Raw genomic sequence first — 24,057 nt, 5'->3', positions numbered from 1 at the left:
CTTCATATTGTTCTGTATGCTTGGATTTTCTACAGTAGATGTTATCTATGTAGACAGAGAAATCAAAGAAACAATCAGAAGCACCTAAGCAGTGAAGCTAGAACAGAGTTTGAAACAAGCTCCTCCTTGGTTTTGTCCCAGGAGCTGCAGCTCCGCGAGTCATGTGGTCTTCTTGTCTGTGTATCAGAGCCCTGGCCTGAGGCTGAGCCCAGCTCACACCATTGCAGGGAGATGGATCTATTAAGATCCTAGTGCATTTGAGGTGCTCGCTGTTACCCACTGTCGTGAACCCTGTGGCATGTGTGTTTCTATGTCCATTTATTTCTTCAACAGGAATTTACTGTGTGTTCCAAGTGCCCCTGGCATTGTCACCAGACACTCTCCTAGGCCAAGTAAATGAGACACCATCCCTGCCCTCTAGGAGCAAAACCAGATGTTGTGTTGACTATTGCTGCTGGTTGCTATTGTGATCAACCAGAGATTTCATTAGCAGTAGGCTTGACGAAGAGAACCACTGTGCTTAGAGATGTAGTCCTTACCTTTTAAGAGGCAGGATGGCAGAGTATCCTGGAATCGGTTTGCTTGGACTGACATCCTAGCTCCATTACTTCCTAGCCACTTGACCATGGGCAGATTATGCTCTCGCTGTCTGCCTCAGTTTCCCCATCTGTAAAATGAGAATGATAGCAGCACCTCATCGGTTTGCTGCAAGAACGATGATACGTGTACAGGGCTTGGCCGAGTGACCAGCGCAGAGTAAATCCTACCCACGTGAGCTTTTGCAATTATTCCTGTCTGCGTTATGTGACGTGACAGCATAAATGTGACAAATGGGAAACGATTTGGAGAAATGTCCCTTTTTTAGAGGAAGGCACCTGCAGAACATATTTATGGTTTATGATCAGGAGGCAGCGTTAATGGCCCATAATGTGATTACTATGAGGATTTTTATTAGGAAAATTCCAACCAATTTGGCATTAATTAATGTACTGTTAACTTTAGAGTGTTACTCACTTAATCCTTGGAGGGTTGGAGAAAATAAACCTGTTGTCAAAACCCTTACCCTGAGAAGTGAATAAGAGTTGTTCCCTCCTCGAGAAGCTTCATTTGTAATAAAAATAGATGAGTCGCTGCGTTTTTCCATGGCAGTGTTTATTGAGCCTGCGAGTCCCTTCCAGAGGGGAGAAAGGAGGACACAGATGAAAATGTCAAGCGACCGGAAGGCTCATAGGAGAGCTTGCACACAGCAGCCTCTGGGTCGAGAGGGCAGGGAGTCCAGATAGAGCAGGCTTTCTGGACACAGCAAGAACAGAGCGCAGGATATGGGGGCTCCTGCCTCTCTTTCACTCCACGCCGTGAAGCAAAGCATTCCATGCCACCCTACCTGGGAATTTCGAAATAGGTCCTGCGTGCCACCTACTCCTCAACCATGGTTAACAAGCCTATTGAAAGGGCTTGTTGCTCTCTTCCATTGCAGGCCTTAAGGTGGTACCCAAGACCCCGTGTGATGCCTCTGCTGTCTGCCCGTCTTCATCTTCTGTACTTCCTCTTAGCCTCAGTTGTAGCCACACTGGCCTTCCTGTATGTCTTTTCCTTACCGTACTCTCATTCATGACAGGCCCTTTGCATAGGCTGTTCCCTCTGCTTGGGAACACTTATCCCTCTTCTCTTACCTAGTTAACTCTTCACTCAACCTGTCAATTGTAGCCTAAGGGGCTCATCCCTGACCTCCTTGAGTTGTATATTAGTCTGCCTGGGCTATCATTTTAAAAAAAATACCGTAGACTGGGTGGCTTAAAAAACAGAGATATTTGTCTCCATTTTGGAAGCTACGAATCTGAGATCAGGGTGCCAGCATGATTGGGTTCTGGTGAGGGCGCTCTTCGTGGATTGCAGATGGCGGACTTCTCACTGGGACCTCATGTGGCGGAGAGATAGCAAGGTCTCTGGCGTCTCTTCTCCTAAGAGTAAAAATCTCCTAAATCCAAGGCTCCACCCTTAGGACTCCATTTAACTTTTTTTTTTTTTTTTTTGGAGGGACAGTCTTGTTTTGTCACCCAGGCTGGAGTGCAATGGCGCAACCACTGCCTCTGCAAGTGATTCTTCTGCCTCAGACTGGAGTAGCTGGGATTACAGGCACCTACCACCGCGCCTGACTAGTTTTTGTATTTTTAGTAGAGATGAGGTTTTACCATATTTGCCAGGCTGGTCTTCACCTCCTGACTTCAAGTGGTGCACCCATCTCGGCCTCCCAAAGTGCTGGGATTACAGGTGTGAGCTGCTGTGCTCGGCCCAACTTCATGTAACTTTAATCCCCTCCTTAAAGGCCACATCTGCAATACAGTCACAGGATGGGCTAGGGCTTCAACATAAGAATGGTCAGGGTACACAATTCAGTCCTAGCAAATAGTATCTTTGGAAAAGGAAAGGATATCCTGGCACCAGAAAACAGAAGCAGAGGTTTCGTGAGATTGAACGACATTTTGGCTTCACAGAAAGGGTGATTGGAGGAGCATAGAGGGAAATGAGGTTGGAAAGAGAAGAGAAAATGTAGTTACTTGCGAGTCATTATTTAAGGCAATAATAATGATGGCCACCATTTCATTTTCTGCGTACCACGTATTGGTCCTGGAGATATTTATGTGTTTATTATCTGTCTTCTTTCTCAGGAGAGGCTGCTTCTCATAAGCAAAAGCTCTTGTGGCATGTGCATGACTATTATTCACTCCCAGAATGGTGCCTGCCTGGCATATCATAGGCATTCGTTCCAGTTACTTCTGCTGGGTAGTAAATCCCCCCAAACTTAGTGGCATAAAACACCATCACTTTTGATGCTCTTGGATTCTATGGATCAGGAGTTTGGAAAGAGCACATAGGAGACGGGAAAGACATAATACCCCAGGTTCAGAGCTACTGCTCTCTACTGGGCACTTCTCTGAGCACAATTCCATCCATCAATTCCTCCCTATGAAGGAGAGTCAATATGTGTCCCTATTTTACTGATGATGAACTAGAATCTTTGAGAGGATATGTAGTTTGCCCGACCTCCCAGAGTTAATGGGGGAAGAGCCATGGTTTGAACGCAGATCTATTGGATTTCAAAACAGAACTTCTTTCCACTCTGCTACATTGCCTTTCCAGAGTGGCTACCTTTGTTTGCCAAAAAGAGGGAGGCCATCTTGGCAGGGAGCCTTCTGCCTCCCAGGGAGATGAGTGGTTCTCAAGCAATAGTCATGCTGGTCCCCTAGGGGGCATCAGGAAATGCAAGTGAGGAGAGGCTGTTAGGGGGACTAGGGATTTCAGTGCCTGTAATCATGGGATAACACCACTCAAAAAGAATTGTCTCTTCCCAAATGCCAGTAGTCCCTGTTGAGAAACACTGCTTGAGAAGGGAGGAGGATCTGTGAAATATTGATCTGTGCTGAAACCCTCTGAAAGGTTGCTCAAATGGCTAGGTGCGGCGGCTCATGCCTGTAATCCCAGCACTTTGGGAGGTTGAGGCGGGCAGATCACAAGGTCAGGGGTTCAAGACCAGCCTGGCCAACATAGTGAAACCCTGTCTCTACTAAAAATAAAAACAATTAGCCGGGCATGATGGCGGGTGCCTGTAATCCCAGGTACTCGGGAGGCTGGGGCAGGAGAACCGCTTGAGCCCAGGAGGCAGAGGTTGCAGTGGGCAGAGATTGCACTATTGCACTCCAGCCTGGGTGACAGTGCGAGACTCAGTCTCAAAAAGAGAGAGAGAGAGAAAAGAAAAGAAAGAAGGAAGGAAGGAGAAAGAAAGAAGGAAAGAAAGAAAGAAAGGTTGCTGAAATACAGTAGAAGCTGTTTCCTTGCATGGTTTAGCTCAGGGGTTAAAAGTCCCCATTTTAGTGTCTAACAGATGGAGGGTTGAATCCCAGTTCTGCAGCATATTAGCTGGCTAGGTCAGGTAACCACATGGAGTCTTAATTTCCTTATCTGTAAAATGGGAATAGTCAGAATGCCTCCCCCAAAGGTCTACTGTGAGGAGTAAATGAGGTAAGCTCTTGTATTCATTCTCCCATTGCTATAAAGAAATACCTCAGTGAGTAATTTTTAAAGAAAGGAGGTTTAATTGGCTCTCAGTTCTGTGAGTTGTACAGGAAACACCAAGGCTTCTGTTTCTGGGGAGGCCCCAGGAAACTTACAATCGTGGTGGAAGGTAAAGGGGGATGTAGGTACGTCTTACAGGGCTGGAGCAAGAGCAAGACAGGGGAGGTGCCACACACTTTTAAACAAGCAGATCTCTAGAGAACAGCATCAAAGGGTATGGTGCTAAACCATTCATGAAGGATCCACCCCCATGATCCAGTCGCCGCCTCCAACATTAGAGGGACCAGGCCCCACCTCCAACACTGTGGATTACAATTCAACATGAGATTTGTTTGGGGACACAGATCCAAACCATATCAAGTCTGTTAGAAAACGGTCAGCCCGGGGCTTGGCACACAGTGGCCACGTTGCTATTATCATAATAGCACTTTCATCCTTGAGGCACCGAAAAGGTAACATCAGCAGGATGGATAAGAGCTTGCAGGCCACAGCGCAGCATTTTCACAGATGATATGTAACAGGCCAAGTGACTGGGACCCAGCGAATTGCGGTGAAATGTACCATACGCCATCAATATCTATCCCACCAGTTTCCATTTATTGAGCAGTACATCATTAGAATATCCCAGGGCTCTGAACAATAAAATCAATAAGACGGTTCAGCCATGGGCTGTGGTTTAATAACTCCAGACTTGAATGGGGTGGGGGGGAAATCAGTGAGCAGGAAAATGTCCTGAGTGCTTGGTCGGGGGTGGAGAGAGACATTTTCTCAGAGTGGGAGAAAAATAATGAATGAGGTAGCCTTCAGTCTCTGGTGGAGCGAGTGGCCATGAGCATTTGAGGCAACAGCCAAAGATGTGTTTGGGTAAAATTCTTTCCACCTCAAGAGATACATTTTTTAAAAGGTGGTTGAAAAGAAAAGGATCCAAAATGTGGTTCTCAACCCTGACTGCATGTCAGAATCACGGGGAGTTTCAAAAGAGTCCCAGTACTTGTACCCACCAAACTAATTAAATTAGAATTTCTTGGGGTGGGGCCCAGGCTGAAGGTGTTTTTCTAAAACAAAGATGTTCGGATGATTTTAATGTGCAGCCAGGGTTAACAGCCACCGGCCTAGGCAAACATGAGGCTGTATCAGAATCACCTGAAGAGCTTATTGCAACACAGAGTCCTTGTCTCCCACTCCCAGAGTTCCTGAATCAGAAGGTTTGGGGTTGGGGCTGAAACTTACATTTCTAACAAATTCCTGGGTGTTGCTGAGGCTGCTCACCAGAGACCACATCTGGAGAGCTTGTCCTAGAGCAGTGGTTCTCAACTGGGAGCAGATTTGCCTCTCCACGCCCTACCCTCCGCCAGGGAGACACATGTCAATGAATGGAGACATTTTGGGTTTTGTCACAACTGGGTGGGTGCTACTGGCATCTAGTGGGTAGACCCAGGGATGCTGCTAAACATCCTACAGTGCACAGGACAGCCCCCTCCACAACAAGGAATTATCTGGCCCCGAATATCAATAGTGCCAAGGTTGAGAAATCTTGCTCTAGGGGAGACAATGGTTTTGAAGCCATTCTGAGAACATGATGCTTTGGTTCCCATCCAGCTTAGCATGGGAGCCTGAGTGAAGATGAGGATGCCAGATTCTTGCTAGCCAAAGCCTGGTCATAGAGCATGGTGTTTGACTTCAGAACAATGTGTATCCTAATTTCTTGTCCACCTCCTGGCTCTATGACCTTGGGCAAGTTCCTCACCCTCTCTGAGCCTGGGATGATTATCTATAAATGGGGATAATTTTCATTTGCAGCATTGTTACAAGAGGTAAAAGCCTCATGAATGAAGGAACCACATGAATGTTAAGTACTCAGCAAATTAGAGTAAGAATCCAAAGGACAGTGTTTCTCCACAGACCCCTGTCTCTCTAGCAGGAAGGTGCTGTCCCAAAAACCCACCCTGGGAGACTCCTGACAAACCCTCCTGGGCTCCTAAAGCAAGTGGGAGCCCTAATCAAGGAAAATCAAATATTGTCTGGACCTTTGGGTCTTTGCAGGATGGATGGGACTGCCTGAGCATCCCCTTGCCCTTGGCCTTTACCTCCTCTCATTTGTTTAACAAACTCAGCACATCCTAGTTTGGAAGCAAAGCTCATGGAGTCTAATTAACATTCCCCAAGCTTCCTTCACATCCCTCCAGCCTTTACAATTCTGCCATATTCACATTCCACCTGCCCTATTATTCTTGTAATATTTTTACTGCAATAGACTCGCCTTTATGTAAGCACATTTTATTTTAAAAGTAATTTTGCATCACAGCCATAAGTGGAAATCTTGCTGTTACTTGCCATGAGGAGACAGCAACAATGCAAAGAAATCAGTGAAACAAAAACAATGGCATTCAGTGCTAGCCGGCACTCCTGTTACCTGCCAGAGATGCCAGTCCTGGGGGCAAGACTCTGCTTTTTGGAGAAGGAAGTTCAGTAGGGGAGTGCTGCTGAAGATTGCATTGACCTGAGACTTTGCTGGTAGGGTACTCAGGAGAGGTGGGTAAGAATTGAAAAGGGATTCACAGTGCCCCTCTGACTCAATGCCTTTCGATGTCCTGAGTGAGCAGCACGTGAATCTTCTCTTGGGTAACTCTGACATCTCATTTAAGAACACACTGGGCAAGATGGCTCATACCTGTAATCCCAGCACTTTGGGAGGCTGAAGGGGGAGGATCACTTGAGCCCAGCAGTTCAAGATCAACCTGGGCAACACAGGGAGACCTTATCTCTACAAATAATTTTTTTTTTTTAAGACAGAGTCTCGTTCTGTCACCCAGGCTGGAGTGCAATGGTGTGATATTGGCTCACTGCAACCTCTGCCTCCCGGGTTCAAGCAATTCTGCTGCCTCAGCCTCCTAAGTAGCTGGGATTACAGGCGTGTGCCACCATGCCCAGCTAATTTTTGCATTTTTAGTAGAGACGGGGTTTCACCATATTGGGCAGGCTGGTCTCAAACTCTTGACCCTGTGATCGCCCACCTTGGCCTCCCAAAGTGCTGGGATTACAGGCATGAGCCACCGCGGCCGTCCTACAAATAATTTTTTTAAAAAAATTAGGTGGGCATGGGATGCATGCCTCTGGTCCCAGCTACTCTGGAGGCTGAAGAGGGAGGAACACTTGAGCTCATGAGTTTGAGACCAGCCTGGGCAGCACAGGGAGACCCTGTCTCTACAAATAGATGTATATATATTTTTTTAATTAGCCAGGTGTGGTGGTGCATGCCTCTAGTCCCTACTCAGCAGGCTAAGGTAGGAGGATCTCTTGAGCCTGGAGTTTGAGAGTGCAGTGAGCCATGACCACATCACTGACCTGCAGCCTGGGCAACAGAGCAAGATCCTGTCTTACGAACTGGAAAAAAAATAAAAAATAAAAAACACACACACACATAATCGCCATAGTCCTCAGGATCAGGTCCCTGTTCACCAGTCTCCAGCCATGTGATTACTTACAAGTTCAAGTGCGATGGGCGAGGTCCCTGGAGTCACATCACATGAGCTCCTCCACAATCAGTCTGTACAGCCTTATTTTGCCTCATTTATGGCTGTGCTTACAGCATCACTTGGAGATGAGTTCTCTTTGACAGATGAGGAAACTGAGGCACGAGAGGCAAAGTGACCTGATAAATGGTGGGGCTGGGATGCAGACCCAGGCTAAGCCCCTCTGTGGAATAGCTGAGTTAGGAAGTGCAGGATGGGCTCCTAAAAACAAAACCTTACAAATAGTGACCTTATGATCCACCAATTCCATTTCTGGGTATATACTCCAAAGAATGGAAACAGTGACTCAGACAGGTACTTGTACACCCACGTTCATAGCAGCGTTATTCATAACAGCCAAAAGGCGAAAGCCACTCAAGGGTTCATTGACAGATGAGTGGATCGGTTCTGCTATATGCATTCAATGGAGTATTACTCGCCCTGAAAAAGGAATGAAATTCTGACATAGGCCACAGCATGGACAAACCTGGAGGACACTGCACCGGGTGAAAGGAGCCAGACACAAAAGGACAAATAATGTACGATGTCACTTACATGAGGTTCCTAGAGGATTCAAATTCAAAGAAGTAGAAAGTAGAACGGGGCTTTCCGGGAGCTGAAGGAGGGGAGAGTGGGAAGTTATTGTTGAATGGAAAGAAAATTTCAATTTTGCAAGATGAAGAGTTCTGGAGATGGATGGTGATAATAGTTGCACAATAGTGTAAGTATGTTTATTATACTAAACTGTAGACTTTAAAATGCTTAAAATAGGCCAGGTGTGGTGGCTCATGCCTGTAATCTCAACACTTTGGGAGGCCAAGGCGGGCTGATCACCTGAGGTCAGGAGTTTGAGACCAACCTGGCCAACATGGCAAAACCCCATCTCTACTAAAACTACAAAAAAAATTAGCGAGGCGTGGTGGCGGGCACCTGTAGTCTCAGCTCCTCAGGAGGCTGAGGCAGGAGAATCGCTTGAACCTGGGAGGCGGGGGTTGCAGTGAGCCGAGATCGTGCCACGGCGCTCCAGCTTGGGCGACAGAGTGAGACTCCATCTCAAACAAACAAAAGAAGGCTAAAATGGTAAATTACATGTTGTACATACAAAGCATCCCTAATTCAAACATCCAAAATCTGAAGTACTCCGAAATCCAAAACATTTTGGACACATAATGCTACCAGTGGAAAATTCTATGCATAGATACTTAATGCAAACTTTGATTAATGCACACAATTATTTAAAATATTGTATAAAATTACCTTCGGGCTATGTGTATAACATGTATATGAAACGGAAATGAATTTTGTGTTTAGGCTTGGGTCCCTTCCCCAAAACATCTCATTACATATACACAAATACTTCAAAATCTGAAAAAGTTCAAAATTGGAAACACTTCTGGGTCCAGGCATTTCACGTAAGGGATACTCAGCATGTATTATCTTGGGCTACAACTTTTTTTTTTTTTTAAAGAATTGCGGGATATTCAGAGGGGCTGTGACAAGGAACTCAAAGAAGGGATGGGGGCCGGGCACAGTAGCTCACACCTATAACAACAGCACTTTAGGAAGCCGAGGAAGGGAGGATTGCTTGAGCCCAGGAGTTTGAGACCAGTCTGGACAGCATAGCAAGGCACTGTCTCTACAAAACATTTAAAAATTAGCCCACATGGTGGTGATCACCTGTAGTCCCAGCTACTTGGGAGGCTGAGGTAGGAGGATCCCTTGAGCCCGGAAATTGGAGGTGACAGGGACCTATGATGATGCCACTGCACTCCAGCCTGGATTATAAAGCAAGACTCCATCTCTGAAAAAAAGAAAAAAAAGTAGTTAAAAATATGTTTTAAATGAAGGGATGGGGAAGAGAGGGAGGGCTCCCCAAGGAAGGGTCATTTCTGCTGAGACCTGATGGATACTGGCCTGGCCACTTTCACCTTTGGACCTGTGTTCTTTCAGCTCCCCTCTGTGGACCCCATGACCCCCAGTTCATGTCTCCTCCGCCCCTCTCTTCTCATTAAGCAGGCAGGAGAGGACCTGGTGGCCCTGCATGAGCAGCAGCTGCAGTGTGCAAAGCAGTTCTGGGCCGCTGACTGATTCCTCCCAGCGGGGCTTGGTGCTGCTAGGCAAGGGTCTGCAGACCACTGAAAAGCCTCGAGGAAAAGGGGGGGCACCTAGCCCCCAGCCAGTTTGCTGGATGAGAGGGGACAGCCATGGGCAACCTCTCAGGCCTGAGTCTTCAACTTCGCCCCCACCCGGCCCCCACCAGCAGGACCCTGTATGTGGATGAAGCTGTCTGGCTAAATCTGTCAGTCAGAAATCATTCATTGAGGCGTCTCCCCCAAACTTAGCTCTGTGCCAAGTCCAGGGGCAAGGCTGGCATCCTACAAAAGATAAGAGCATGACCTTGGCTCGTAGGGGACAAACTGACAGCTATCAAGAAAACCAACCTGGGCCAGGCACCGTGGCTCACGCCTGTAATCCCAGCACTGTGGGAGGCTGAGACAGATCACCCAAGGTCAGGAGTTCAAGACCAGCCCAGCCAACATGGTGAAACTCTGTCTCTATCAAAAATACAAAAAATTTAGCCAGGCATGGTGGCAGGTGCCTGTAATCCCAGCTACTCAGGAGGCTGAGGCAGGAGAATTGCTTGAACCGGGGAGGCAGAGGTTGCAGTGAGCCAAGATTGCACCGTTGCATTCCAGCCTAGGTGACAAGAGTGAAAGTCTGTCTCAAAAAAATAAATAAAAGAGAAAAGAAAATCAACCTGACTCTCAAGGGAGTACAGTTCTCTAGGTGACAATGCTAACTCCTGGATCGGCTTAGAATTCCAGACGATCCAGAAATTTCCAGAAATATCCAGAAATTTCATCTCCCTCATTTGGTAAAATATGGATTTTGGAGTCTGGCAGACCCAAGTGGTGGTCTCCATTCTCACGCTAACTCCTAACGTGGCACCTGCCTCCTGAGACCTTGGGACAGTTAAGTAATGAGATCACATTTGGATAGTGCTTAGGCCATAATGAGTGTTTATTTTTGATTTATTTACTTTTAGAGACAGGGTCTCACTCTGTCACCCAGGCCGGAGTGCAGTGACCCCTTCGTAGCTCACTGCAGCCTCGAACTCCTGGGCTCAAGCAGTCCTCCTGCCTCAGCCTCCAGGGTAGCTGGGATTACAGACGCAAGCCACCCTGCCCAGCATAATGAGTATTTCACATGCATCTGATAGCGTTACTAGTCTATGAGAGTCTACAGGACCAAGGAAATAAATTGATTTGCCCAGGCCCCCATGGCTGGTTCATAGCAGAAGCAGGAATTTGAACCTACCTCGTTGCTCTTTATCCACTACTCTTGTCACCACACCCCACCACCTTTTCTAAGCCCATTAAGAGCAGGGGATTCTTTCTGGGCACCAGACAGCTCTCAAGTTTAATCACCAGAAAACCTCTTTTGAAATTTCCCACTAGGAAAAAGGCATCTCCCACCCAGATCTCACAAAGAACCTTGAGCGTGCAGTCTTTCTCCCCCAGTAAGACTAATCCCACTCCCCTGCAACGCACCTGCTGCTGCTGTGAAGCGTTTCCTCATCTGTGATCATGAGTCACCCTGGAACCCAGCGGGTCAGAGACAGACTGCTCTTCCCACTTTATAAATGAAGAACTGACAATCAGAGAGGGCCGCTGTCTTTCCTGAGTCCACACGATGCAAGGTTACATTCTAGACCCCATCTCTGAATCCCAGTCACACCTTCCCAGGCAGCATAGAAGCTGGACTCCAGCTGGGAGCTTCCTAACCCAAGCCCCGTTTGTATATAACCTTATTTCCATGTCTCTTAAGTTCCCAAGACCCAACTAACCCTCTTAGTTGGAAGCAAGTCAGAAAGTGCCCCTTGCAGCAGCCGGAAGTAGCCCTTTCAGAGTATAAATAGAATCGAGGGCTTTGTTGGTAGAATAACTATTCCAGTCAAGCAGCTCCTTCACATTTGTTATTAATTGTGGTCTGGGCAGATGCTGCAGAGGGAAATTCCGGTTGTAGATGTTTATTTGCAAGCAGCGGGCTCTAGAGTACACACAGCCCTGGGAGCCAGTGCAGCCTTGAGGTAGAACTCTGGAGCTGGGCCTGTTGGTTAAATCCTGGTCATTGTGGATGAGCAGCCACAAAGAAATGATGGCTATGACAGTATAATTTATTGAGCATTTACTAGATGGCAGGCACTGTGCTCTCTCCTGGATGTGAATGTCCATGTGAGGTGGATTCTGTGATTATACATACCCATTTTACAGATGAGAATACTAAGGTTTGGAGAGATTACATAGCAAGTCCAAGGTCATTCACATCTGCCTGACCACAGGTCATGTTCTAAACCCCTGCACCTTGCTTTGTGCTCCCAAATCATTATTGCAGGACACCGCTAATATGATCTTTGCCAGCACCACAACATTGGAACAGCCTTTTGACCCTTGCAAAGCACCTTCATCTCTGCTATGTCTTTAGAGCCCAAGGATTACATAGTCCTTGTTTGACCCACAGCGCTGCTAAGAAGTAGGGAGTTTGAGTAACGGAACTAACACAGCACAGCTATCTACTGGGGGAGCTCTCCGGGACCCCCCCATCCTCACCCTTCACACCTGCACTGCAAAAATATACTTGCTATTCTCTCCCGATAAACCTGGCTTGTTAACATTCATCTGAAGTCAGCTTCTCCTGCTGCCTCTAATCACTCTGATTTTTCCACTTATTTTCTGTTTTGTGCCATGGGAATCTGATCACATTGTTAAATTCTTTTTTTTTTTTTTTTTTTTCAGCTGGACACTATTTGGGTTTTGGTCTTTCAAAGAGTTCCATGTTCATAAAGACCCACATAGCTCTGACCACGTGTCATTGTTATCTGTCCTGCAGCTGAAAGCTGACACATTTCCTCTAGGGACGGATTTTCTTCTTTTTGAAATGAGGACAGTTTGATTGAACATGGTGACCATGACAGGGCTCTGGGATCACAGACTCACTCCATTCTCAGCTCAGCTACTTTATAACTGGGACCTCTCCAAGCCTCAGCTTCCTCGTGCCTACAGTAGAAAGATAATAACTCTGTTTTCATAGCAGTTTTGATGGAAGTGAATAAAATCATGCACAGAAATTGCTTAACACATAGTAGGCACTCAGTAAATGGTTGATCTTTCTCCTGACTCGCTCTCTTCCCCGTCTGCCCCCCATCCCCATCTCCATTTCTCCTTCTCTGCATGTCTCCTTTCTTTAGATATTTTTGTTCCTTCCCACCCACCCCTTCCCCAGAATAGCTGTACTCAGAAGAGCTCTGGATTTTTTATTCCCCGTTCTCTTTGCAGCTCCCCAGACTAACTGTCTGACCCAAAGATGACTTTATATTTGAGCCAATGGAGCTCTCTTGCTGGAGTGATTTGTCTTTGATTTCACAGGACTCCTCCCTTTCTCCAAAAGAAAAGCATCCATGTCTGTGTCTGTCTGTCTGTAAATCAGTTCTGCCTTTTAGAACCCCTAAAGAGAAGTTGCAAAAGTCCTCAGCATCAACATCCAAGCCCTTTTTAAAGACCAGCATAGAGTCCTTACACCCATCCTCTATATCCCAAATCTCCACTTCTGCAGAGAGCAAGTGGAAGTATCAGGGCTGGCTTTGGACTCCGCAACACTCAGCTTCCCCTGTCACCTCTGTCCTCACTCACTGTGTGACCTGGGAAACATACTGACCTCTCTGAGCCTCAGAGGATGATAATGCATTCTTCACAGGGTCAAATAACAGTGAATGCGTAGGAGGCACTTAAGAAGCAGCAGCTCCTCTGGATCACAGCCGCCACTCTTCTTCAGAACACATTCATTAATTTGCTCATTCAAAAACTATGGCAAAAGATGTTCATGGCTACAGGGAAAAGCAAGGGTTAATCTCAAAGGCCCCATACACCTTAAGTGGATGGATGGTGTTTGGGATGATAAGCTCTCAGAGGCTTTGCTGGTTGCATAGTTGGAGGGTTTGCTGTATGCTTGGATAGATGAATGGTTAGATATGGATGAGTGGACAGATGAATAGCTAGATTATGATGGATGAATAAATGGATGGATCAATGGATGGATGGGTGGAGCAAAGGATGAATGGTTGGATTTGGATGGATGAATAAATGCATAAATGAATGGGTGGATGGGTGGAGGGATGGATGGACAGATAAGTGGTTGGATTTGGATGGATGAAAAAACGGATGAATGAATAGGTGGATGGGTGGAGGGATGGATGAATGGGTGGATAGATGGACAGATAAGTGGATTGATTTGGATGGATGGATAAATGGATGAATGAATGAGTGGATGGGTGGAGGGATGGATGAATGGGTGGATAGATGGATGGACAGATAAGTGGTTGGATTTGGATGAATGGGTGGAATGGTGGGTGAATGGATAAGTGGTTGGATTTTGATCGATGAATAAATGGATGAATGAATGGGTGGATGGGTGGAAGGATAGATGGATGGATGAAAAGATACAGCCTTATTAATCACCTAGAATCAGCATCTCATCTAATACAGAAATACTGGAATACCTGTTAGTCCTTAAGTGCATGCCTACCTGCCTGCAATAACTAACTTACGAAGTATTTGGTTAGCAACAAGCAACTAAAAGCAATTGTTAGAAACTTTTCCTTCCAAACTCTAGGTATGATAATGTGGTGTATATTAGTGGTTCAGGGCATGATCTTTGGAATCAGACCTGTGTTTGAATCTCAGCTTAACTAATTAAAGCAGTGTGACCTTGAGCCAATCCCTCGGCCTCTTCTAAGCTGTGGTTTCCTCATTTGGAAAGCGGGGATAATAGCATTACTTTGTAAGGTCATTACAAGGATTAAATTATCTAATGAATGTCAAGGGCTGGTCAATGCTCAATAAAAGGTATTGTTATTTTACTGATCCGAAATGTGCCTTCCTGTAACTTTTGTTTCACCCAGAACCAGATGTGTGTCAGATACTGTTCAAGTGTTGCAGATTCTATGGTAAACAAGGCCAAAATAGCCGCTCATCTCTTGGAGCTAATGTTCTAGTGGTGTGTTCAGATAATAAGCAAGTAAACAGATAAACAATTGCAGACAGTGTTACATGCTATGCAGAAAGTTGAAATCGGGTGAGGTGAAAGAGAATAAAAGAGGTGGTGGTGAGTCCCTTTTTTGGACTGTGAACTAATGAAGATGCAGTCATGCAGAGATCTGGGGAGAAGGTGTTCCAGGTCACAGGAAGCCAGGGAGAAGGTCCTAAGACAGAAATGAGCTTGTTCGAGGAAGAGAAGGAAGGCCAGGGGATAAGATGGAATGTGAGACCCACCAATCAAGGGCAGAAAGATCTGAGTAGTTAGATCACACCAGCCGTAGAAGCTGTGTAGCGTGATTTGGACATTATCTACGTCAATCTCGTCCTGTCTCCTGGAACTACGTAGAAAGAGTCTCGTTCATTCAGCAACCATTCCGCCTTCTGATGACAGCTTAGACTCCCGATGTCCTAATCCCCCAGCCCCGCAGTCTCCGTCTCAGTTCTCCGGGTTTAGATGCTGGGACACTTGCGGCTACTACCCTGACAATGTCCTGGGTCCCATAAACCCAGAATTCGTAAGAAATTGGGTTGGACCCAAGCGAAATCAGGCTGAGGAAAGCTAGGAGATTTCTAGTTGAGATTTTAATAAACTCAACTAGAAAGTTCTTTTTATCTGAAGCAAGGGAAAGAAAGAGAGGAGTCTGTAGGGCTAATTTTCAAAATAAAAGATGTCTGGGACTATTTATCCAAGTGGATGTGGTATAGGACTGGATTTAAAAGAACATGATAGATGACAGTGGGTGATCTGTAGGCTTACTATTGCAGGAGCTTAAGGCAGGCCACAGGCACCTGGACCCTCATCCCCACTTGGCAACATACTCCATGTTAGTTTTCTTCTCAGGCAACCTGTCTCCATGTGGGAACAGAAAGGCTCATAGAATCTTCTAGTCTCCTGTGTAACAGAGAAAGAACCTCTCACCGGGCACAGTGGCTCACGTCTGTAATCCCAGCGCTTTGGGAGGCCAAGGTGGGCAGATCACCTGAGGTCAGGAGTTCGAGACCAGCCTGGCCAACATGATGAAACCCCATCTCTACTAAGAATACAAAAAAATAGCTAGGCATGGTGTTGCGTGCCTGTAGTCCCAGCTACTCAGGAGGCTCAGGCAGGAAAATCGCTTGAACCTGAGAGGTAGAGGCTGCAATGAGCCGAGATCGCACCACTGCACTGCAGCCTGGGTAACAGAGCAAGACTCTGTCAAAAAAAAAAAAAAAAAAAAAAAACAGAGACAACTTCTCTTATGTAGTAGTGCTAACAAACTTCTAGCATTCTGTCTTATTGGTTAATTTACTTGGTTGAGACATATGTTCATCTCTAAATAATACTGTGGCTATGGAGAGTCAGCGTTCCCATTGGCCAGGCCTAAGCTATAGGTCCACCCCGGAAATAGACGATGGAGTTAGGTCTTCCCCACCCATATGGACTGAGAATAGAGGAGAGGATGATGATGCCGCAAAAGGTATTGGATGATGAAGCTTCAGTTATGCAAGATGAGTAAATTTAAAGATCCTGCTGTACAACATTGTACTAATAGGCAGCAGTACTGTAGTGTACACTTAAACATTTGTTAAGACGGTAGATTTCATGCTATCTGTTCTTACCACCATTAAAACAAACAATATATTGGATGCTATTAGAAGAAAGGAGAATGAATTCTTGACAGGCAAAAACAACACATGTATCTTACATTCACTAACTCAAAATTAACTGCTTCTTCCTCTGTGATTCAGAGATACATCTCATAGCTCTCACCTCCTCCTGCCTTGTTCAGTAGCTAAATATGTGTCCATGTGTCGCGTCCAGCCTTTTTAAGCGCCTCAGGATGGAAACTGTGTCGTAACAACCCCAGGGTCCCCAAACCCCTTTTGTGCCTGACCGTATGAGAATCTAAGACGTGCTTAGTGGCATTGAATTATGTTTTAGGGCTCAATGTGATGACCGTGCCCCTAAAATAGGCCCCAAAAGAAGCACCAGAGAAACTTCCTGCCCCTGCAAAGGATAACAGAGCCTCACTTTCTCCTCTCTGGTCTCTTGGATTTTCCCTAGGTAAAGCCAACAAGAACGTACAGTGGGATGAGGACTCTGTGGAGTACATGCCGGCCAACCCGGTCAGAATCGCCTTTGTCCTGGTGGTCCACGGCCGCGCCTCTCGGCAGTTGCAGCGCATGTTCAAGGCCATCTACCACAAAGACCACTTCTACTACATCCACGTGGACAAGGTGAGAGGCCCCTGTGATCGCCCCTTGCTGGGCTTCCTTCAGGGTCTGTCGGTCCCTCTCTGATACCCTCCTTCCGCATCGCTAGTCCGGGCTGCCTGCTTTCAGAAAAGGCTTGGAAGCTGACCAGCTGCCTCTCCACAGAGCGTGTGGTCCTAGAGCGCTGTCTCTCTGTGTGTGTTGGTTTCAAAGTTCCCAGCTGTGACTTACAGTTTTGTCCATAAATGCTGTTTTTTGAGTTTTATTTATTTATTTATTTTGAGACAGAATCTCGCTCTGTCGCCAGGCTGGAGTGCAGTGGCGTGATCTCCACTCACTGCAACCTCTGCCTCCCAGGTTCACGCGAGTCTCCTGCCTCAGCCTCCCAAGTAGCTGGGACTACAGATGCATGCCACGATGCTCAGCTAATTTTTGTATTTTTAGTAGAGATAGGGTTTTACCATGTTGGCCAGGATGGTCTTGATCGCTTGACCTCGTGATCTGCCCGCCTTGGCCTCCCAAAGTGGTGGGATTACAGGTGTGAGCCACCGTACCCGGCCCACAAATGCTGTTTCTTACCTCTCCCTTCTGCCCATTGCCCTCTGCCTGCCTCTCACATACTTTGTGGGAATAGCTTACCTGTATTACTCCATTTTCATGCTACTAATAAAGACATACCCAAGACTGAGTAATTTATAAAGAAAGATGTTTAATGGACTCACAGTTCTAAGTGGCTGGGGAAACCTGACAATCATGGCGAAAGGCATGTCTTATATGGCGGCAGCAAGAGAGAAAAACAAGAGCCTAGCAAAAGGCGTTTCCCCTTATCAAACCATCAGATCTCGTGAGACTTATTCACTACCACGAGAACAATATAGGGGAAACCACCCCCACGATTCAATTATCTTCCACGTGATCCCTCCCATAACATGTGGGAATTATGGGAGCTACAATTCAAGATTAGACTTGGGTGGGGACACAGCCAAAGCATATCGCTATCCCAGGAGTGGGTACACTTTTTCTATAGAAGGCAAGATAGTACGTATTTTAGGTATTGCAGGGCACATACTGTCTGTCACAGCTACTCAGGACTGCCCTGTGCTAAAGCAGCCGAGGAGAACATGTCAACAAATGAGCATGGCTATGTACCAATAAAACTTTATTAACAAAAACCTGCATCAGCCCTGCTAATCCTGAGCTACCTTGTCCCTGAGATTTCTGTTGGTGACACAATTATGCCTTTAGTCAAGAAGGCAAAGGGGGATGTCTTGTCCAAAAGGTTGGCTTCTAGCAGACCCGTGAGAGGATAATGAAGGAGCAATGAGTAGGAGGGGGGACAGGAAACAGAAATTCTGCCTCTGAAATATACATGGGTTTAGATAGAGCCATATTTCCCAGCTTATCTTCCTCAGACCCCATGCAGCTGTCATGTATAAGAATGCAAAGTTGGCCGGGTGCAGTGGCTCACGCCTGTCATCCTAGCACTTCGGGAGACCGAGGTGGACGGATCACCCAAGGTCAGGAGTTCTAGACCAGCCTTTCCAACATGGTGAAGCCCCATCTCTACTGAAAATACAAAACTTAGCTGGGTGTGGTGGTGCATACTTGTAATCCCAGCTACTCGGGAAGCTGAGGCAGAAGAATTGCTTGAACTTAGGAGGTGTAGGTTGCAGTGAGCTGAGATGGCACCATTTCGCTCCAGCCCGGGTGACGGAGCGAGACTCTGTCTAAATAAATAAATAAATAAATAAATAAAGCAAGACTCTGTCTCAAAAAATAAATCAATAAAATAAAATTTTAAAAAATGCGAGACTCTGTCTAAATAAATAAATAAATAAAGCAAGACTCTGTCTCAAAAAATAAATCAATAAAATAAAATTTTAAAAAATGCGAGACTCTGTCTAAATAAATAAATAAATAAAGACTCTGTCTCAAAAAATAAATCAATAAAGTAAAATTTTTAAAAATGTGAAGTCCTAGGCACCACCAGCCCAAGCCTAGTGAACCGTTAGCTCAGAAGTGGGGCCAGGGAATCTGCCTTTCAAATGGCTAATTTGAAATGTAAAAAATAATACAAGTTTGAATTGCAATACAGAAAGACACCCCAGTTCAGGATCATTTACTTGGCAAAGGCCACTGTCCTCAGAAGTACCCAACTAGGAGGGAAGAGACAGAGAGGGGATGGGGTGAGGGGCATGCCTGGGTGTTTTCTAGGCCACTGAATGTCATCACCCTTTCTCTTCTGGGAAAAGCGCTCTAATTACCTGCATCGACAAGTGCTCCAGGTCTCCAGGCAGTACAGCAATGTCCGCGTCACCCCCTGGAGAATGGCCACCATCTGGGGGGGAGCCAGCCTCCTCTCCACCTACCTGCAAAGCATGCGGGACCTCCTGGAGATGACCGACTGGCCCTGGGACTTCTTCATCAACCTCAGTGCGGCCGACTACCCCATCAGGTAAGGTGGCCAAGGGCCCCAAACCAGCCTCGTCTGACGTCCTGCTCTGGCTGGTCTTGGCTGGGAACCCATGAGGCAGAAGGAGACCGACGCATAGTCTCCAGAGGATCTCTCAGGATAGGATTCTGATTAGACCTGAGAATCACTGATTCATTCACTCACTCATTCACGCATTCAACAGATACAGACTGTGCACATGGTTTTCCCAGCTCTGTTCGCTGATATACCAGCGCACTAAACAGACAAACTCCAACCCGCATGGGGCTTTGTATTAGGGTTCTCTAGAGGGACAGAACTAACAGGATAGATGTATATATAAAGGGGAGTTTATTAAGGAGTATTGACTCATATAATCACAAGGTGAGGTCTCACAATAGGCCATCTTCAAGCTGAAGAGCAAAGAAGCCAGTCCGAGTCTCAAAACCTCAAAAGTAGGGAAGCCGACAGTGCAGCCTTCAGTCTGTAGTCGAAGGCCCAAGGATCCTAAAGCTGGAGAACTTGGAGTCCGATGTTCAAAGGCAGGAAGCCTCCAGCACGGGAGAAAGACGTAGGCCGGGAGACTCGGCCAGTCTATTCCTTCCACGTTCTGCCTGCTTTTATTCTGGCCACGCTGGCAGCTGATTAGATGGTGCCCACCCAGATTGAGGGTGGGTCTGCCTTTCCCAGTCCACTGACTCAAATGTTAATCTCCTTTGGCAACACCCTCACAGACGTAGCCAGAAACAATACTTTGCATCCTTCAGTCCATCATGTTGACACTCAATAGTAACCATCACAAGCTTCCATTCAAGTAGGGAGACACACAACAAAATGAGTTAAATGATGTCTTAGAAAAATAAAGCAAAGGGCGAAAGTAGGGGAGAATTGTAATTTTACCAACGGTGGCCTGGAAGGTTTTCACGGTTAAGAACAGAAGAAGATGAAAAAGAGAGTCACACCTACAGAGAAAGTAGTCCAGGCAGGAGGAAAGGCAGGGGCTGAGCCCAGAGATGGGTCCAGGCTTGGCTTGTGTGAGGAACAGCCGGGCTCAGTGGAGCTGTAACAGAGTAAGTGAGGGGTAGCGTAACAAGAGATACAAAGTCAGAGAGTAATTCGAGGCCAGATGGTGGTGATCCTAGAATTTGGCTGTTAGTCCAAGCAAGATGGAAGCCACTGGCATGATACTTTGAATGATATTGTGAACGATGTATGTATGTATGTGTGTATATGTGTGTATATGTGTATATATATGAGACAGAGTCTCACTCTGTCACCCAGGCTGGAGTGCAGTGGTGTGATCTCAGCTCACTGCAGCCCCCACCCACCAGGTTCAAATGATTCTCCTACCTCAGCCTCCCACGTAGCTGGGACTACAGGCACCCACCAACACACCTGGCTAATTTTTGTATTTTTAATAGAGATGGTGTTTCACCATGTTGGCCAGGCTGGTCTCAAACTGCTGGCCTCAGGTGATGTGCCTGTCTTGGCCTCCCAGAGTGCTGGGATTATAGGCGTGAGCCATTGTGCCAGGCTGATATTTTCTCTCAGGAGGGCAGCTTTTTCCTTTGACTGTGTTTTCCATCTGGATTCGCTGACAAGTGTGAAAAGGAAAGTGTATGGGAGTGAAGAGGGGGATCTTCCTCCCTCTAATGGCACAAGGCCGTAGGGTACAGCATTCCCAGGAGATCTAGATGAAGGAGTCCTAAAAAAAATAAAACTTTTATTAAGGCAACTTGCAAACACGCACAAGAGTACCAAGAATAGTGTAATGCACTCCCACATAGATGTCACCCAGGTTAATTCATGGCCATTTTTCTTGTGTCTGGACTTTCATCCTCTTCCCCCAACGGTGGATTATTTTGAAAGAAATACAAGATATCATATAATTGTATCTGTAAATATTTCAGTATATATCTAGAAAAGATAAGATCCCTTTTTTAAGACAGCATCACAACGATGCTTATGCCTAAAATATTAGCAGGCAGGTTTTAATGGCATCAGATATCTAGGTCACATATTCTCAAGAGTTTAAATTTTGAATCAGAACCCAAAAAAGGTACAAGCGTGGAAGGAAGGCCTCTCTTTAAAGCTACAAGCAGCTTCTTTCTTCTTCACAGCATGGTCGTTGGGGGTCTTCTTCAGTCCTGGGCTTGGGGGCATCCCCCCCCCAACATCTGCTGGGAGACCCTAGACTGTAGAAGGTGCTGGGGAGGCACACTCTCTGGTCAGTTTGAACGGGGTACACCTGACACCCTTGAACCTGAGAAAAATGACAGGCACTAGAAAGATAACTGTTTTCCTTTGTCCATAGGACACAGGGATAGATGGGAATGGTTACAGAACATTACTGGTAGAGTTGTACTTACCACAATTGTGTTCATTTGTTCAACAAACATTTACTGAGCAACTACCGTGCTACGTGCTAAGTAGTACATTTTGTGAACAAAAGCAATACAGCTTCCTGTACTTCTCCCCTGCTCATGGAATGTGTATCCTAGCTGAGAAGATGGGGTTAGATGATCATGCCAAAGACACATCAAGCAAGGTGTGAACAAGCCATAAAGAAAGGAAGATGTGGGCTGGGTGCGGTGGGTCATCCCTGTAATCCCAGCACTTTGGGAGGCCAAGGCGGGTGGATCAGAAGGTCAGGAGTTCAAGACCAGCCTGGCCAAGATGGTGAAACCCTGTCTCTACTAAAAAATACAAAAATGAGCTGACCTCGGTGGTGCATGCCTGTAATCCCACCTACTCAGGAGGCTGGGGCAGGAGAATCACTTGAACCCAGGAGGTGGAGGTTGCAGTGAGTCAAGATCACGCCCCTGTACTCCAGCCTGGCAACACAGCAAGACTCCATCTCAAAACACACACACACACAAAAAAAAGGAAGATGTGGGAGTGGGGAAAAACTCGAGGGCCATAATCAGGAGGTCAGAAGGGCCTCTGAATATTCAGCTTTGAACCGAGACCTAGAGGACAAGAAGGGATCCACTGGGAAGGAAATGTGAAAGAGATCCTTCTAGACTGGGATTCGTAGCAGTGGCACTGCTGATGTTTGGGGATGGATAATTCTTTGCTGTGGGTGCCGTCCTGTGCTTTGTAGGATGCGTAGCAGCATCTCTGGCCTCTGCCCACCAGATGCCAGGGCCACACCCTGCCCACCTGTGCCAACCACAGATGTCTCCAGACATTGACACATGACCTGGGAGCTAAAATTGCCTCCACTTGAGAACCACCATTTCTTATAGAGGGAACAGCCTGGGCACAATGTAGCACAGAAACAAACTTGTTGCATTTGAGAAATTTAAACAATGGATAGAGTATAATAAAACAATGAGGAGAAATGAGTTTAGACAAGTACATGGCAAGGAGGGGTTAGAACATTCCTTCTCCATCTTTCGTGAAAGGAATGAGTTTGGAAATATCCCAAAATGCTGAGCATAGCAGCAAGTGTGGCAAACACTTGCTTCCACCCTTACAACAAACCTGTTTTACAGAGGGACAAACTAAGGCCCCATGTCATGTGATGAATGCATGGCGGAGTGGGGATTAGAACCAGTTTCGTCTGGTTGCAAAGTTGGTATTCCTTCTGGCTTGAAGTCGGCCTCTTAGGGAACTCAGCAGAACTGGACTGTCAGGATGGCCCCAGGCCACCTTGAAAGCACAGAAGGAAACAGTCCCACCCCATGAGCTTGTGGCTGGGCAGAATAGTGGTTAGACTGCCTTGCAGCAGGGATGTCCAGGATGGTCGTAGGAGGACCCCCATTGTCTGTTCCTGAGTGGTAGGGGCTATGCTCAAAGTTCCCACATTCTTCCTTCTCTGGATTCCCGTTGGAGGCCTCAGAGGTCATGCCAGGCTAGGTTGGGGACCTGCATTAAGCCAGAGACCTCTTGAGGCCAGGTAGGCATGCGCGTTGCTGCCCCCTGGAGGCCACTGTTGGCTTGCTTTGCGTGGCCACTTCCCTTAAAGAATCCAGCTCCGCTCAGCACCCAGGAGGGTGAGTGCCTGCGCTCAAACTGCTTAATGCTCGAATCCGAGTTCTGCCACTTAGTTAGTAGCATAACCTCAGGCAAGTAAATCCAATTTCTGTGAAATTGGGATATAATAATAGAACCTAGCAGCCTGTTGGACACTTGGAAGGTGCTCAACGAATGTCAGCCATTTATACGTAAGCTGCATCCAAGGTCTCATCTTGTATCTCTGAGAGGTCCAGAAATCATTTCTCAGGCCATGCGTGCAACCTATTTTGGAGTTCAGAGAAGAGAGTTGTCTTATTTGTGGCTTTTTTTGCTTTAGTGCCCCAGGTCACTCTGTATCTCTTGGCCTTTCTCATCCTCTTCCTCTACTTCACTGATCTCATTTCCATGGTGTCTCCCATGAATTCCTTTGCCCACTCTTCTTTGCCAGCCTCATAGCCAGAGGCACTTTATGCATCAAGCACTGCTGGTTCCTCTTGCTGTTGTTTTCATGAAGTTGCCCTACACAAAAACATATGAATTTTGCAGATGAATGGTTTCATCCTGGGCAATGCTGATAGGTTTTCAGTTTCCATCTGCCGCCCCATCTGTAGCTTCCAAAACCACTACTTCTCCCATCCCAGGAAGAATGAGCAAACTCAGGAGTCTTCTCAAAGGGGCAATAGTGCCCAAGTCAGGCACTTCTAAGAGGCACTGAAAACTTGGGGGATACTTAAGGGCCCAGCCAGCCCGACGTGGCCGCTGTGAGCAGCTTTGTGATTTGACATCACCTCCC

General features: G+C 46.6%; 1 protein-coding gene across 1 annotated transcript in view; it reads left to right on the top strand.

Annotated features, from left to right (window-relative positions):
- XYLT1 (xylosyltransferase I) overlaps window positions 1-24,057 on the top strand; it is a 197,955-nt gene that overhangs the window by 87,487 nt on the left and 86,411 nt on the right. Inside the window, exons 4-5 of the mRNA XM_011991189.1 lie at window positions 16,725-16,897; window positions 19,126-19,328. Coding sequence (XP_011846579.1) covers window positions 16,725-16,897; window positions 19,126-19,328 — 376 coding nt within the window. The remainder of the gene's footprint in view (window positions 1-16,724; window positions 16,898-19,125; window positions 19,329-24,057) is intronic.

Source organism: Mandrillus leucophaeus, unplaced genomic scaffold, assembly GCF_000951045.1.
Source record: "Mandrillus leucophaeus isolate KB7577 unplaced genomic scaffold, Mleu.le_1.0 Scaffold390, whole genome shotgun sequence".
NCBI lineage: Eukaryota > Metazoa > Chordata > Mammalia > Primates > Cercopithecidae > Mandrillus > Mandrillus leucophaeus.
Note: the sequence above shows the minus strand (reverse complement) of the source record. Positions and strands in the feature narration are given on the sequence as shown.